We start from the raw sequence: 14,415 nt of genomic DNA on the forward strand, positions 1-14,415 counted from the left end.
AACCATTCCAAAGAGAATACAACCATCATTGCCTTATATTGAATTAGATAATCATGTGGAATATGAGGTAGAAAAAGTCATTGATTCTCAATAAAGAAGAATTTAAAATTCTTTTTGATTAATACCTTAGTTTGTTACAAGGTTAACTTAAAGATGCTCTTGCTTCAAAAAATCTCATTGCAATCTAGTAATGCAATCGTGAGAATTGCTCCTTTGAAGTTGAGTAATCCAAACTGCCGCGACGACCAACCTCCTTGACTTAAAAATTTGCTCAAATTCCAAATTGTCTTTAAATCCAGCAAAACTTATGCCTTTCAAAGCTTAGCTTACAAAGCTCAATTATTCCAAAATTACAATAGAATCTAATTATAAGGCATTGAGAAATATCTTCTCAAACTTGATTAATCCAAAATGTGAAGGCAATCAATTCTTTCATATTAAAAATTTTACCAAAAATTCAAATCAACTCCAAATTGAGTAAACCTTGCCTTATTGGAAAGCAAACAAAAAAAGCTAAAATCTTACAGAATTTTACATTAAAATTAAAAGAAAAAAATGATTGATTGAGAGAAATACGAGGCTCTTAAAACCCTTGGAGTACTTAGAAGGCCAAGGAAGCTATCTACCACAATGAAGCATGTTTTAAAATCCAATGACTATCATTCACAACTAAAAATCTATGTACACCTACCCACAACATTCACAATGAGATTTAAAAAATTAAATAAAATTAAGATTAGGATTTTTGGCCAAATTTTGGCATGGCTTCATCCTTCACCAAAAGAGGAAAGAGAGAGGGCTTGGAAAACCAAGCTTCTCTTATACAATTGAGTGGAGGCTCGTGGAAGGGTGGCTATATCTCCACCGTCGATTTCTAAGATTCCTAATCTAAATCTATGGCCTTCACTCACTCAAAAGTTGATTTTGTTATCAAGGCTAATGGCTATTGTAAGTAATCAAAAAAGTAATTTTTGATAAATTTAACTTCACCATTGTATTTGAAACACCTTTTCATACTACAATTGATTACTCACATGCCTCCATCTATGTTTATTTTCAATTTTTATGAAAGTTTTTACCTCTAAAGTTTTTACTTATTATTTTTAAATCCTTCAAAAATAAAAAATTTCAATGTTTCACTTATATGTTGGAGGAGAAGATGCTCATCTTGTTTTCTTCACTCCAAGAGGTAAATCCAATGCTCCCATTGCATTTGAAAATCTCTATTAATTAAAAAAAAATTACTTTGCCACTTGGATTTGTTGAAGTTGAAGAAAAAGCTTCAAAACCGTCATTACTAAACTTCACCAAATCTTTAAGAAAGTTCTAATTCTAATTCACTCTAAAAATTTAATAAAACCAGATTCTACTCATATAAATTCTAATCTAACATGCTCAATTATCATAAAATAAAATCAAATCAAAAAATGAAATTTTGGAGCATAAATGAGAGCTCACATGATGCCATTTGTATCAACATTTGTTGACAAGATAGAACCGTGTCTTGATGCTTTCACAACACATTTAAAGGACATCAACTTCTCCAACAAAATTTCTTTGTTTGCTCCTATATTCATTAAATTAGTAATAGAAGAATACAAGTAGTATCTAACTTATGGCCTTGAAGATCCCACTAAGGTTAAAAATTGCAATGAGACAATCCATATGTCTAATGATATCTTTAAGCAATTTTTAAGTACAATGTTGAGAAGAACAACAAGAATATAGTTGTTGTAAAAGAGTTATATGATACTTATAAGTTGTGGTCAAAGGATATGTTTCCAACAATAAAAATAAGAAATATTTCATCTCTACAATAATATCTAGGTAAGAATTTAAATACCATATACACTATAGATCAAATTTAAGGCATATCCCTAAAATAGGTAATAAAAAAAATCTTTTTTATGTTGTTCAGATATATATTAATAAGATACAATTATTTATTATATTCAAAGCCACTAGCTTCATCTCTTCATATAATTTCTTGTTGTGTTTGTAAATAGAGCTTATGTACTGGTATACATTATGATGTCATGTTCTTTTAATATACTTAATTATCCTTTTCTTGTCTGCAATTTCATCATAGAATGCTTCATAGTATGCTCCAATTGCATCTTTGCATACAACTCCTAAAATAAATCACAAAAGACACGCATGAAGTATTAGCTACATTGAACAAGACATATTAGTATCAATGGATAGAGCATGTCTTCTAAACTTGGTCATCAAAGAAAGTATTTCACTAGTGGACTTGGAAGATAATAATTTCAAGGCCATTTTCTTTGGATACTTCTTTACTTCAAGTTTTTGTTCAGGAAGTCCTCCAAACAAAGACAGCATATACTATCTAGTGAGTACAATGCCTATAATGAACACTTCATCAACTTTGATATTAATACCATACATTATCTGAGGAAGTATATCATCTGAAAAAGTGCTATAGTTCTGTTGACATGCTGCAATACGAGCACTTGCAAGCTGTATCTCTCCATTTTTATATCTTCTATCATACTTATGTTTACTTTCTTGCAAAACCCACACTAGTCGCTCATCCTTTCTTTCTTCTCTGTCACTAAAAGTAGCAAATACTTTATCTACAATTATCATTTCTAAGTGTGAAGAATCATCAAACTATTTCTAAATGTAAAGAATCATCAAACTTGCATTCTTAAAAAAAGGTGTCTACTAAAGCTTGAACATACAGTTCAAACTTGGGGTCTGGACTTTCAGACACTGTTCCTTAGTCAAGATGTTCCTTAATCCTAAAGATTGCTTCGTGGGATGACATCCCTTGAAATGCTACACGGAGTGCGGCCAACTTCAACAAGAAGCATTCCCAGGCACAATTATTCTGCGGAGTGAGCAGGCAACTTGTTTGATGAATCTGAACAGATCAAAGCTGTGGCCATTCTTGTTCATCTGCATTGATACCATGCAGGATGAATGACTGGCCATCTGATCACTGCATCAGAGAATATTTAATAGGGTGTTATGGGGATGTGCAGCTCAGCTTCGTTGTATCAGGACCTTTTCGCACTGCCCACCCTTAGTGTACTGGAGACGTCGCCACTCAGCTTATATAATTAACTCAACCAAGCAGTAACCACTTGCCAGCTCTATGCAAAATTCCTTATAAACTAACAGCACTATGTGGTGTTCGTCGTTCCACGACCTGTGTAATCATTTCGAGTTCGATGGCAGAAACGACAGAGAGCAAGAAGATTGCATTTCTCCTGTATAAACTTCTGTGTTCCATGCTTACTGCAAGGTTTTGGTGGAAGGCCTGCATTAGAAACTTATTTTGTGTTTCAGCAACTTCTATCTGTGCCAGTCGAACCTTCACAATAATGGATAGTGGCGTCTGTCAAGGTGACAGGCATACCATGGAATTGTTCTACACTCTCACTTCAAAACCTGCACATCAAGACGGTATCAGATTGACAAATTCCTCCATACCGCACTGCCAGGCGCTCCAGACTCCTGAAACCGTGGAATAATTGTGTTATACTCGATACAAATCTGCAAGGCTATTAATACTCTCCAGAAGAACTCACAGCCTTATGTCGTGGAAGTTGGAACTAGGGTTATGGTGACAGACTTGGCCACAATATGTATGTGTATATATATGTGTGTGTGAGTGTGTATATGTATGTATGTATAAAGCACTGATGAACCACGCACTCTTTTTCGTAGTAAGTCACCGTGGACGAGTCACGGACGACGAGGTTTCTAAAGCCCGATCGCGTTGCATACTCGTAGCCCTGCATGTGCTCGTTCAATCTGTCGCAAATCTGACATGATATGTTAAGTGACTAGTGTCTGAATTCTTTCTGATAGACGGTACGGATCGTAGACGACTCTAGGGGTGATGGCGACGTCATTTGCTGCTAGCTTGGGCTGTTATGCCTGTGTGCTTGTAATTCTGATGACTGTTGCAGATTGAGGAGTGTTTGGAATTCGCGACCTAGGATTCTTGGTGAGCTCAAAAACGGCCGTAAATATTTCATCGGAGATGTTGGCTCTGATTCCAGCTCTGGTCATATTCGGGGATTCCACCGTGGATGCAGGCAACAATAACTACTTGACAACCATCGCCACAGCCAACTTCGTGCCTCACGGCGAAAACTTCGAGGGGGTGAGCCCACCGGCTGCTTCTGCAATGCACTCCTTACACCGGATTTTATTGGTAAGCCTCTGCCAGCTCGTGCTGTGACTTTTGCAGGCAAGTACATCTCAATAGCAAGTCTTTAGAGGGCACTGTCATTGCATTGCACTGCTACTCTTCAAAGCAACGACGTCAGACTTATCACGCGGAGTTTTATTTCAATCTGTGTGAAGTGGAGAAGCAGTCACATTTGGCATTCAAACTTTCTTTTGCCGACACAGCTCTAATATGCAATTAACTGAGACTCGATCGAATCCTGGTGACGCGTACATCTCTCAAGGTTGGGACCCAGATTCAGCTTACATTCTTGTCCCCAAAAGCACATGGTGAAGCTATTCGTACTGGAGTCAATTTTGCATCATCGGCAACCGGATGGTGGGACAACATCAATCACAATGAAATCAAAACAGTTTCTTAGAGTGTCCTGGTGGTTTGTTACAGGGTTCAAGTATGGGAGACAAGGATGATGCGGGACAGGTGACCTTGAATCGGCACATCTGTGTAACAGAGCTGTGCCATCTTGCAGCAATCCGAACGAGCATCTCTTCTGGGACAGCTTTCATCCCACTTCCCACTTCCACAGCCAGTTAGCCGACTGCATGGTCGATTCAGTAGTACCCATTCTTCTCGCCCCGCCCACACCCTAGATTCCCAAACAAACTCTCCATTTGAGTCGGCAAGCTTGCTATTTCCCTCAAGTATTTTGCTGCAATCTTTTTTCGGCAGCCATCTGTCCGTGCAGGTGGCCATCTGCCCAGCTTCAGAGCTTGTGGGTGATGATCCATCTAGTGAGTAGTGAGACGACACTGCAACGTTGACTGGAAGATGCATAATCAGCCACCCCACAGTTAGTTTGTGGACTGAACTACTCCAGGTGTAGAATCTGTGAACCGCGGCAATCTCTGGGGATGGGCTCCTCTAGATCAACGCAATTGGCGTTGAAACACTCAGTGAAGTGTTCATGGCCTCACGGTGACTTCATGATATAGTCAACCTTGTTAGACAGTTACCGAATCACATAAGACTGCTCCGTAAAGTCACACCGTTTGGGTGTGACCTTGGAGAAATAATTCTACAAATCCCTGGGTTACACAAGCATATTTGTAATGCTTTATTTATTCAGTGTAGTTACGGTTTTTCAGACTTAGAATGGTATCAGAGCTGGCGCTGTTCTGCCAATACAATTTTATGTTTTCTAAATGATATATTTGAAACTTTCTTGTTGGAGTTACTTCAACCATTGTGACATCAATTTCAGTCGTTGTTTTTTCAGACATATCAAGTTATGTCAATGAGTGCACAGAACTTTTGAAGGAACATGAGCAATTGAAATGCTCTTTGCTTGTTCTACCTTATGGAGTATTGTAGATAATATTGAAATTTCTTCAGGATCAAGCAATCTTGGATAGCTTGTTTTCTGAACTTTGAAATATTTTAAACCAAAGTGGGTTATATTATTTGCATTGCGGTAAAATTTAACTTCTGTCCTTTTGCCCATTGGTATTTTTATATATAAATATATGTATCATTTTATGAAAAATTAAACAAACCCTTTTGAGCAATTGTTTTTTGTTATATATATAACAGAAATTGACTATGGTTTATCTTCATAAACTTTCTACATTGATTTGCAAATTAAGATCAAAGAAAATTGTGCTGAAAATGTCACAAGATAACTCTTAGGATTAAAAGTGTAAGTTAAAATAATTAAATAATTAGATAATATTTTTTAAAGAAAATATTTGATTTAAATAAATGTTGAGTGTTTAAATAGATAAATAGTATTTTACTTTGTGTTCTTTACTTAGAATTATAAAATAATATAAGATAATATAAAAAAATTAACTTAGTTTAGATTAAATATAAAAAAGATAAAAACTTGGTTTATTAATTTACATATTTATTAGAGATATCTTTTATCACTTACTAATTTTATATAAAAAATTAATATATAAAGAATGATGCCATTTTTTTTTATTCATTATAAATTTTTTTTTTTGAATATTAGGCAAGTATTTATAAATCCAAATAAGAAGATATAATATAATTAAATTTCTTTATTAATAAAGATATTTTAAATTGATTCATTACATAAATTCTATTTTATATTAATTAACAAGTGTATCATCTTATTTTATAAGACCAATATGTTAAAGAAATAAGCATAGCAAATAAGAAAAATTCCAAATTAGATTAGTAAAGAACAACATATTATATAAAGTTAGATCAACCACCTTTGAAGGAAACAATGATTAGAATATATGGCAAACACAATTTGCCGCATCTTTGATTTCTTCAACATATGATAATTGCTATTCATAGAACTTATTTCTAAAAAAGGAGATAATATGATGGACATACATATCTAGATAAGAAATATTAAGTAAAAAATAAATGTAGGTAGATTTGATATTATCTTGTGGCAAAGCTTCTTAGAAGCTTCATAGAGGCATATTTTATTTTACACATGTTTATAATTGTTTGATAGGTTAGAAACTTGACCAACAAGTTAGCCATGTATCATACATTTGCATAGCTTGTGGTATTAGTTAATAATGTAAAGCATATGCATAGCTTCTGGTATTAGCTAATAATGTAATGTATATACAAGAAACTTGTCTTGTAAGTTAAGACATGTGTCTTAAAAATTAGATATATATTATAGGTTCTATAGAATGTTACCACGTAGCTTCTAATAAAATAATATATATGGAAGTAAAGGTGAAGCCTTCTTCTCTCTTGTCAATGTCTTTCTTGTCCTTAGTCTTATTTCAAGACTTTTTAGTCTTCTTAATTTTAGCAATAGCTATTGTAGTTTAATATTATACCATCTTTGAATAATTTTCTAATCTTTTTAAATGACACAAGAGTATATTGAGCTTTTAGTTTTTTGATATTTGTGCCCTTGAAAAATTGTTGTAAAACAAAAATTCTAACACACATTCTAATTTACTCTAGAACTAAAATTTCGCCAAATGACAAAGGCACTTGGCACCCTTCATGACTACAAAGAAGGAAGAATTTAAACACTAATATTTCTTCTACTGCAATACCTCTAAGGCTTAAAAAAACCAGCAATGAAAATAAAAAAAGAAAATATTATGAAGAACATTGCTACTATACTTATTACAACAAACAAGAAAATATAAGAAAAAATCAATGAAGAAATCCTTGACGCTTAATCAAAGTTGTGAGTTAAAATAAACCTCCACTAGTTGGAAGTTTATTTTAATTCACAACAAGTAAATTAACTATGCAACTTTCATAAGTTGTAGTTCTTATATAAATTCTAATTAAATTACTCTTTAATTTCTTTTTAACACCAAAATCTCTACCATTAATTTACACTTACAATATCAATCTACTCACAATATGCATGTCCAAAATTCTTTTTTAAAATTTTTATTTTAATTTTTTTTATTTTAATTATTATTCATTTATTATTATTATTATTTTATATATAAATTTTTATCTATTAATAAAAAATCATATAAGTATAATATTTCATTCAAATATAAGATTTCATCCAAATATATTTTCATCCAATTTTAATTATTCATCCATTAACATAATTCAATCCTAACTCTAATTCTTCAACCTAATTAATTCTTTTGGAGTTCTTATGGAGGAGAAAGGGATGTGACTTGCAAACAACTTCACGCTTCCTAATAGACCCTTTAGTCCTTTGTGACAGTATTTTTTCTTTTGCAAAAACCAAATTTCACCTTATGCCTCGAATAGGTATCCAAAGATGGGTGAATTGACATTCCGCCTTCTACGGAGCATCACAACTACAATATCAATGCTTTATGGCAATTCCAATTTATAAAACATCATTGCTGGATTAGTCTAGTGATGATAAACTTTGATACTAGCATAGTATAATGTTAAGACATACAATACCATAATAGTTGAATCCGATGGTGCAAGCAAACAATGCCAAAGTTGATTGTCAACTCAATATACGGAATCACAAACCCACTAACGTAAATCCACTGAAGGTGGTGTACCAACCTCCAATGGAGAAGGGAAAAAATGAAATTGGGACTAAGATTGTTGTGTACTTCAAATAGCAAGAAATCATGAATACACCTTGATCCTTCTATGACACTGCCATAGAAAAAGAACAACTATTGATCACCTTTGACAAGAATGTAAAGCACACACTGCTTTGTGACTAGAATATTCAATCTACTGCCGCAATGCACTTACTCCACAAATCCATAGTAGCTGACTCTAGTAGTTGTCATTTTTGGATTCAAGAATTTCTTTATTTTGAACATCGTTATTCAAACTACCTTTTAAGTTCTATGTTACTACTATTACATAAGCAAATTACTTCTCATTATAATTGAGTCCACTTACAATATATACTACAATATAATAATATTTTTTATAAGTGCGCCAATCAATCTTTTACTTAACATGACCAATACCATGACCTATCAATCAGATCTACCTACAACTCAAATAATGCAACCTTATACGACAACAAGTTAGTTTCTAAGTTTAAGCTTTGTAAGCCTCAGCCACTAAGTCCTAAAGATAACACTCTAGGTCTAAGAAGAAGAATTCTATACAAGTCCTATGAAAATTTCATAATTGCTAGTAAGGTGATTTGGTTTGTTGCACATTAAGGAATCTTAAGCAGCTCTATAGATTATTACAAATGGTAACAATAGCACTACCAATTATTGTCACGGGCATATGCATGTAAGCTAGTAATTACATGTATAAATAGGTAGAAGTAAATAAAAGTAGGTAAAAATAAATTAATTCTATAATATTTATTATGGAAGCTTCTTAGAAGCTTTATAGACACTACTTTGACTTTATAGATATCTTTAATTGATTTTTTGGATTAAAAAAGTGGTCAATAAGTTGGCCATGTGCCACACATATTGTTAGCTTGAAGACCAAGCTAACTATGTGGCCCACACATAGAAAAACTTGCCTTGTAAGTCAAGGCATGTGTCTTACAAAGTCAACACATATTGGAGGTCTTATAGAACATTGCCACATAGCCGCTAGTTAGATAGTATATATAGAGATAAGAGTAAAGCCCTCTTCACTCTTGTCAACTCCTTTCTTGCTTTTAGTCTAGTTTCAAGGGTTTCTACTTTTCTTGTCTTTTGGCAATAGCCATTCCAATTTCTTTCTTAATATATATATATATATATATATATATATATTGAATTATTTCTATTTTTTCATCTTTCTTTGAAAAAAGTCTCACTTGTTTATTTATTTTTATCAAGTTCTTATCCTTGACAATTGCTTCATGTTGAATTTGCCAAAGTAGTACGTGATCTTTATGACAATACAACCGCTAGGAACAAAAAGGAAATAATATGCATTATAATGTAAATGACTATTTACTAGTTAGACTATGACTTTGAACCATCAATCTAGCACTGCAATGTCATTAGAACAATATCCATTCCAGCCTCTCAACAAGATCAACAAACCACACAAGGAAAACAAAGTTAGTACTAAATATTACCACAACATTATACTAGTGCATAGAACATCAAATATTAAAGGAAATAATACACATTGTGATGTAAATGACTACTCACTAGTTATGAAATATGATTGATTTATCTTGAGACTCTAAAATCCTTCTAATCTATAACAACATAAAATCTCATCACAAAGTTGGATAAAATAGAATAAAATAAAATTGAACAAAAATAAAGAGAATAGGATACAAAAGACAAAACCAAATATACAGAAATAGAATAAAATAGAATTAACCATGAAGATGCAAAACCAAACTTTACTAAGAGAAAAGGTCCAAAGCTACACCAGGCCATCCATCCAAAAGGTCCTAGCTAGTCCTATTTATATTTTTTTCTACCACCCTGGACTTTCTAAAATGTTCCTAGATAATAGACCTTACTTAGATAACTGCCTTAAATTCTTTCTAGAAAGTTTTATCGTAGCTCCTATCTAAATAATTGTCCTAAGCTCTTTCTAGAATGTTCCACAATGGATCCTACATAGACCATTAAGCTAGCTCTAATTCTAAAAATTTCTGTAACTTTTCAAACATAGTTCCGTCTATTTATCTCTATGTGTCAATAATACAAATATCTTATTTATATCTTGGTACAAGTTAGACTATGACTTTGAACCACCAATCTAGTATTGCAATGCCATTGGAACAACATCCATTCTAGCCTCTCAACAAGATCAATAAACCATACAAAGAGAACAAAATTAGCACGAAAGATCACCACAATACTGTACTAATGCATGGAACATCAAACATGAAATATCAAACACAAAAGAACAATAGTAAAGTACCAACCATATTATAGATATAGGTGATCTTGCCATCGATGTAGACATTACTATAATCAAAGGCGGCTCTAACTTGTCACATAAAAAAAGAGTAATTGAATTGCCTAGACTCGCAACTTTGATTTGTTTGTCATGTAGTAATACAATTATATAGTAAAAAATAAAAATATAGATGTTATTATAGAAGAATTTAGTAGAAATATATAGTAAAAAAATGAAAATAAATGATAGAAAGATTGTAAAAAATCTAGTCTTAATACTATCTTTTATAAAAAGAACTTCTATTTACTTTATAGAAGCATAAATGAGCCAAAAAAATGAGCTAAGAAATTGATTTAATCTAGAATTTGATCATAATTGCTTTTAGTAGCTAGGATCTAACTTATCTAAAATTCACTAAAGCTGAAAGATGAAGCTATACATTGATTTGTGCTAATTCTTTTTTATTTCTTGAAGTTACTTTGTAAGTCAATCTTACTATCAAAAACAATAAAAAATCTTACATAGCCATAAGTTGTTTCCAATTATTTTGGATTTTGGGATTCAATTTGTGAAACCAATTACATGCCAAATAAGTGAAATACTAAGCAATCAGGTATACCTTGTCTTCTATGATGTTTTTGACTTTGCATATAGCTTTAGAATAATTTAAAAAGCTTTGGAAGCTTTTTGTAATCCTCTTAAGAAATTGATTACACTAGTATAGATGTAATAGTGATTCTCTATTCTTCTTCTTCATTAAGTTTTTACTTTGACAGTTGTAAGAGACTATGATTATAATATAATAGGTAAAAGGTGCCATATCTTTTGAGAATTAGCTGCAAATCTAATTGCCTTGGTAGCACATATTAGATTAGACTCCATTGAATCTCTCAAAGTTTTTTCTCTTCAAAGCATTGGCATTGCTCTTCCTACTTTAGGAGCAGCTATAATATATAGAGATCAATTATTCATAAAATTAATGTTGTCAAACCTCATTAAATATGATCAAATATTGTAAAACACTATTATAGATAAAATACACAAAAAATATTGATAACTATGTGATGAAAAAATTTAATTAAAATTAAATAAAGAATAAATCAGCACTTTTAAATATCTCATAAAATTAAATTATAGGTATAAAAAGAAAATTTAAAAAATACTAGAGTAGTAAAATTCCACAAAAAGAATTGATTATTTTCATAATTATACAAAGACATCATTATGTATATGAAAGAAACAATAATAACTATGTGTTTATTATTGTGCTTGTTAGAATGGAATTATTGATGTGAATGACTTGTAGCTAATCATCAAAACTAATCAATGCATTAGGTACACATTCTTTTATTATTTAACAAAAAAAACAAACAAACAAAAATTCACCTCACAATTTCCCCTTTTATTTCAAGGATTTTGTGAAAATTCATTCACCAACCCATTTGCACCCTCCATTCGCAACCGAAGTCCTTTTGTTTTTTACTTTGGGAACTTTAACTTTTTGTATGTATTGCTCCTTTTCCATGGGAACGGCGCCCATGCTCCCAGAGCCTATCCGCGCGGTGGGGGGGGGGTGGTTCTTGGCCAGGAAGGCGTCGCCGGAGTGGCGCAGGATGCTGGCTCCTTGTACGGTGCGAGGGAACGAGCGAGGAGGGAGGAGGGTGCCAATGATTGAAGTCCGCCCGTCGCTCCTGCGCCTCTGGTGCCCCATCGGATGCGCTCCATTGCTATTTTAGATTTTTTCCGAGAAGGACACTCGCTCTTCTTTACCATCGGATTTGGATCTATTTCTGGCTTCCGTTCTGCCACCGTCACTTTTTTCCAGCCTCCAGCGCCACCCAATTCTCCAGAGTTAAGTTTTGATCGACAAAGGATTCCACCTCAAGGCCCTTCGAGACTTTCTAGATCCCCCACGCCCAGGCTTGCGCAGCACCGTAAGCCATTGTGGTGGTCGTGAGACCGGTCCCTAGTGTTGGAGAGTGGAAGCGATGGCGGATACGAACAAGACTGTATCGCCCCCGAGTGTGGACGCCGGGAAGGCTACCGCGACGGTATGGACCGCCATCAAGCCGTTTGTGAATGGTGGGTTGTCGGGTATGGGTGCGACGTGCGTGATCCAGCCCGTGGATATGATCAAGGTGCGTATTCAGCTGGGTCAGGGAAGTGCTTTGGTGGTGGCCAAGAATGTTATTGCGAATGAGGGGTTTGGCGGACTGTACAAGGGTTTGTCCGCTGGGTTGCTGCGGCAAGCTACTTACACGACTGCGAGGCTGGGGACGTTTAGAATTCTGACTAATAAGGCTGTGGCGGCGAACGAAGGGAAGCCTTTGCCATTGTATCAGAAGGCCTTGTGCGGGTTGACAGCCGGTGCTGTTGGAGCCTCCGTGGGCTCACCTGCAGATCTTGCCCTAATCCGGATGCAGGCGGATGCTACCCTCCCCGAAGCCCAGAAGCGGCACTACAAGAATGCCTTCCATGCCCTCACCCGGATCTCCAAGGACGAGGGTGTGTTGGCCCTGTGGAAGGGAGCTGGCCCCACTGTGGTGCGAGCCATGGCATTGAACATGGGTATGCTTGCCTCTTATGACCAGTCTGTGGAGTTCTTTAGGGACTCTTTGGGCTTCAGTGAAATTCCCACTCTCGTCGGCGCCAGTGCGGTGTCTGGGTTCTTCGCATCGGCGTGCAGCTTGCCATTCGACTACGTGAAGACGCAAGTGCAGAAAATGCAGCCGGGGCCAGACGGGAAGTACCCATACACCGGGTCTGTGGACTGCGCGTTGAAGACACTGGCACAGGGAGGACCTTTGAAGTTCTACACCGGATTCGGAACGTACTGCGTGCGAATTGCGCCGCATGTTATGATGACCTGGATCTTCTTGAACGAAATCCAGAAGTTGGAGAAGGCGTATGGTTTGTGAATTAGTCTTCAAATCACCAATGTTCGGTTAGTTACATCCATGCATGGTGCCTTCAGTGCCTGATTACTTTCTCCTACTTTTGGTTACCTGAGATTTACAAGACTGGTCCCTAGAAGTTTGTGCTGTTAGATTTAGATTTCTAAGTTTCTCATGTCAAGGCAGTTTGTGATGCTTGTTAGGGCACTAATACTAATGTTGGAGGACTTGGGAGATGTTTTCCCTTTACTGTGGGGCTTTGACCGTATACGTACATGCTTCTCTGGATTTGGGACGTTGTTGCTTAAATGATCATGTGTAGGGGATAGAATAAAGCGATTTTTAGTCATGATTGCAGGTCGATCACCATTTTGAGATGTGTTTGTACATCTGCGACTTGCTCTGTAATTGCTATCTGCATATGACTAGGTGTCGGGGTAGAGTAGGGAGTGGGTGGGCAATTGGCCTTCTGTAGCTCACCTCCAATTCGTTACTGAACATCTTGACCACCACCCACCTTCTTTGCGCGGAAGGAGAGTGGTCTGTATTTAAGAAGAAACCAAGAGTACCACTTTTGATCCATCTATGTGCACCTTACTCTGATGGTTTGGCTCTTACTTGTGTGTCAATTCTTTCAGTATATCGCATTCGTGGCATCTGCTTTTCCTTATGATGTGTGCAGCCTATTTTCTATACTAAACATCAAGATGTAATTTTGTGTTCGAGTTGTGGAGAACATGTGGAGGAAACAGATTGGTAACATAATGAAAAAAAATTAGTATCTACCTAATTTGCGGGCACATTTATGCTTTCTTCTTTTTTCAACAATGCTGCAGCGATATGTGCTCTTGTTACCCAAGATTAGATGGTACGCCTTCTTCTGAATAATCTGGTCAGCATTTAACGGCTGATGCTAAGGAATTTCTATGATCCATGTAATGCTGCAACAAGATCATTTGTTTTGACTTCCGTTTCCCAGGTGGTTTGGGTCAAGTGTGACTTCAACTCCTGAAAGCATAATGGAATCAACTTAGGAATGTCGCGGCAGTCAATTTCGTCAGCGCC

At 35.2% G+C, this 14,415-nt stretch overlaps 2 protein-coding genes across 3 annotated transcripts; both read left to right on the plus strand.

Moving 5' to 3' along the window:
* Nucleotides 1–2,959: 2,959 nt before the first annotated feature.
* LOC112281132 (GDSL esterase/lipase At2g04570) lies at nt 2,960–6,800 on the plus strand. Of its 2 annotated transcripts, XR_016502471.1 has the most exons (4): nt 2,960–4,189; nt 4,342–4,448; nt 4,610–5,861; nt 6,177–6,800. XR_016502471.1 is itself a non-coding variant. In XM_024517333.3 (2 exons), the coding sequence occupies exons 1-2, from the start codon at nt 4,016–4,018 to the stop codon at nt 4,757–4,759; spliced, it is 324 nt and encodes a 107-aa protein (XP_024373101.1). In that variant the 5' UTR covers nt 3,162–4,015; the 3' UTR covers nt 4,760–5,444. The 2 variants fall into 2 exon arrangements, 1 of the variants encoding a protein (XP_024373101.1); XM_024517333.3 differs by lacking the exons at nt 4,342–4,448; nt 6,177–6,800 and having other exon boundaries at nt 3,162–4,189; nt 4,610–5,444.
* Nucleotides 6,801–12,364: 5,564 nt separating this feature from the next.
* LOC112281501 (mitochondrial dicarboxylate/tricarboxylate transporter DTC) lies at nt 12,365–13,932 on the plus strand. The gene has a single exon (XM_024518098.2). The coding sequence runs from the start codon at nt 12,445–12,447 to the stop codon at nt 13,372–13,374; it is 930 nt and encodes a 309-aa protein (XP_024373866.1). The 5' UTR covers nt 12,365–12,444; the 3' UTR covers nt 13,375–13,932.
* The last annotated feature ends 483 nt before the right edge of the window (nt 13,933–14,415 follow it).

The sequence above is a fragment of the Physcomitrium patens genome, chromosome 4 (genome assembly GCF_059467195.1).
Source record: "Physcomitrium patens ecotype Gransden chromosome 4, ASM5946719v1, whole genome shotgun sequence".
In the NCBI taxonomy this organism is placed as follows: Eukaryota; Viridiplantae; Streptophyta; class Bryopsida; order Funariales; family Funariaceae; genus Physcomitrium; species Physcomitrium patens.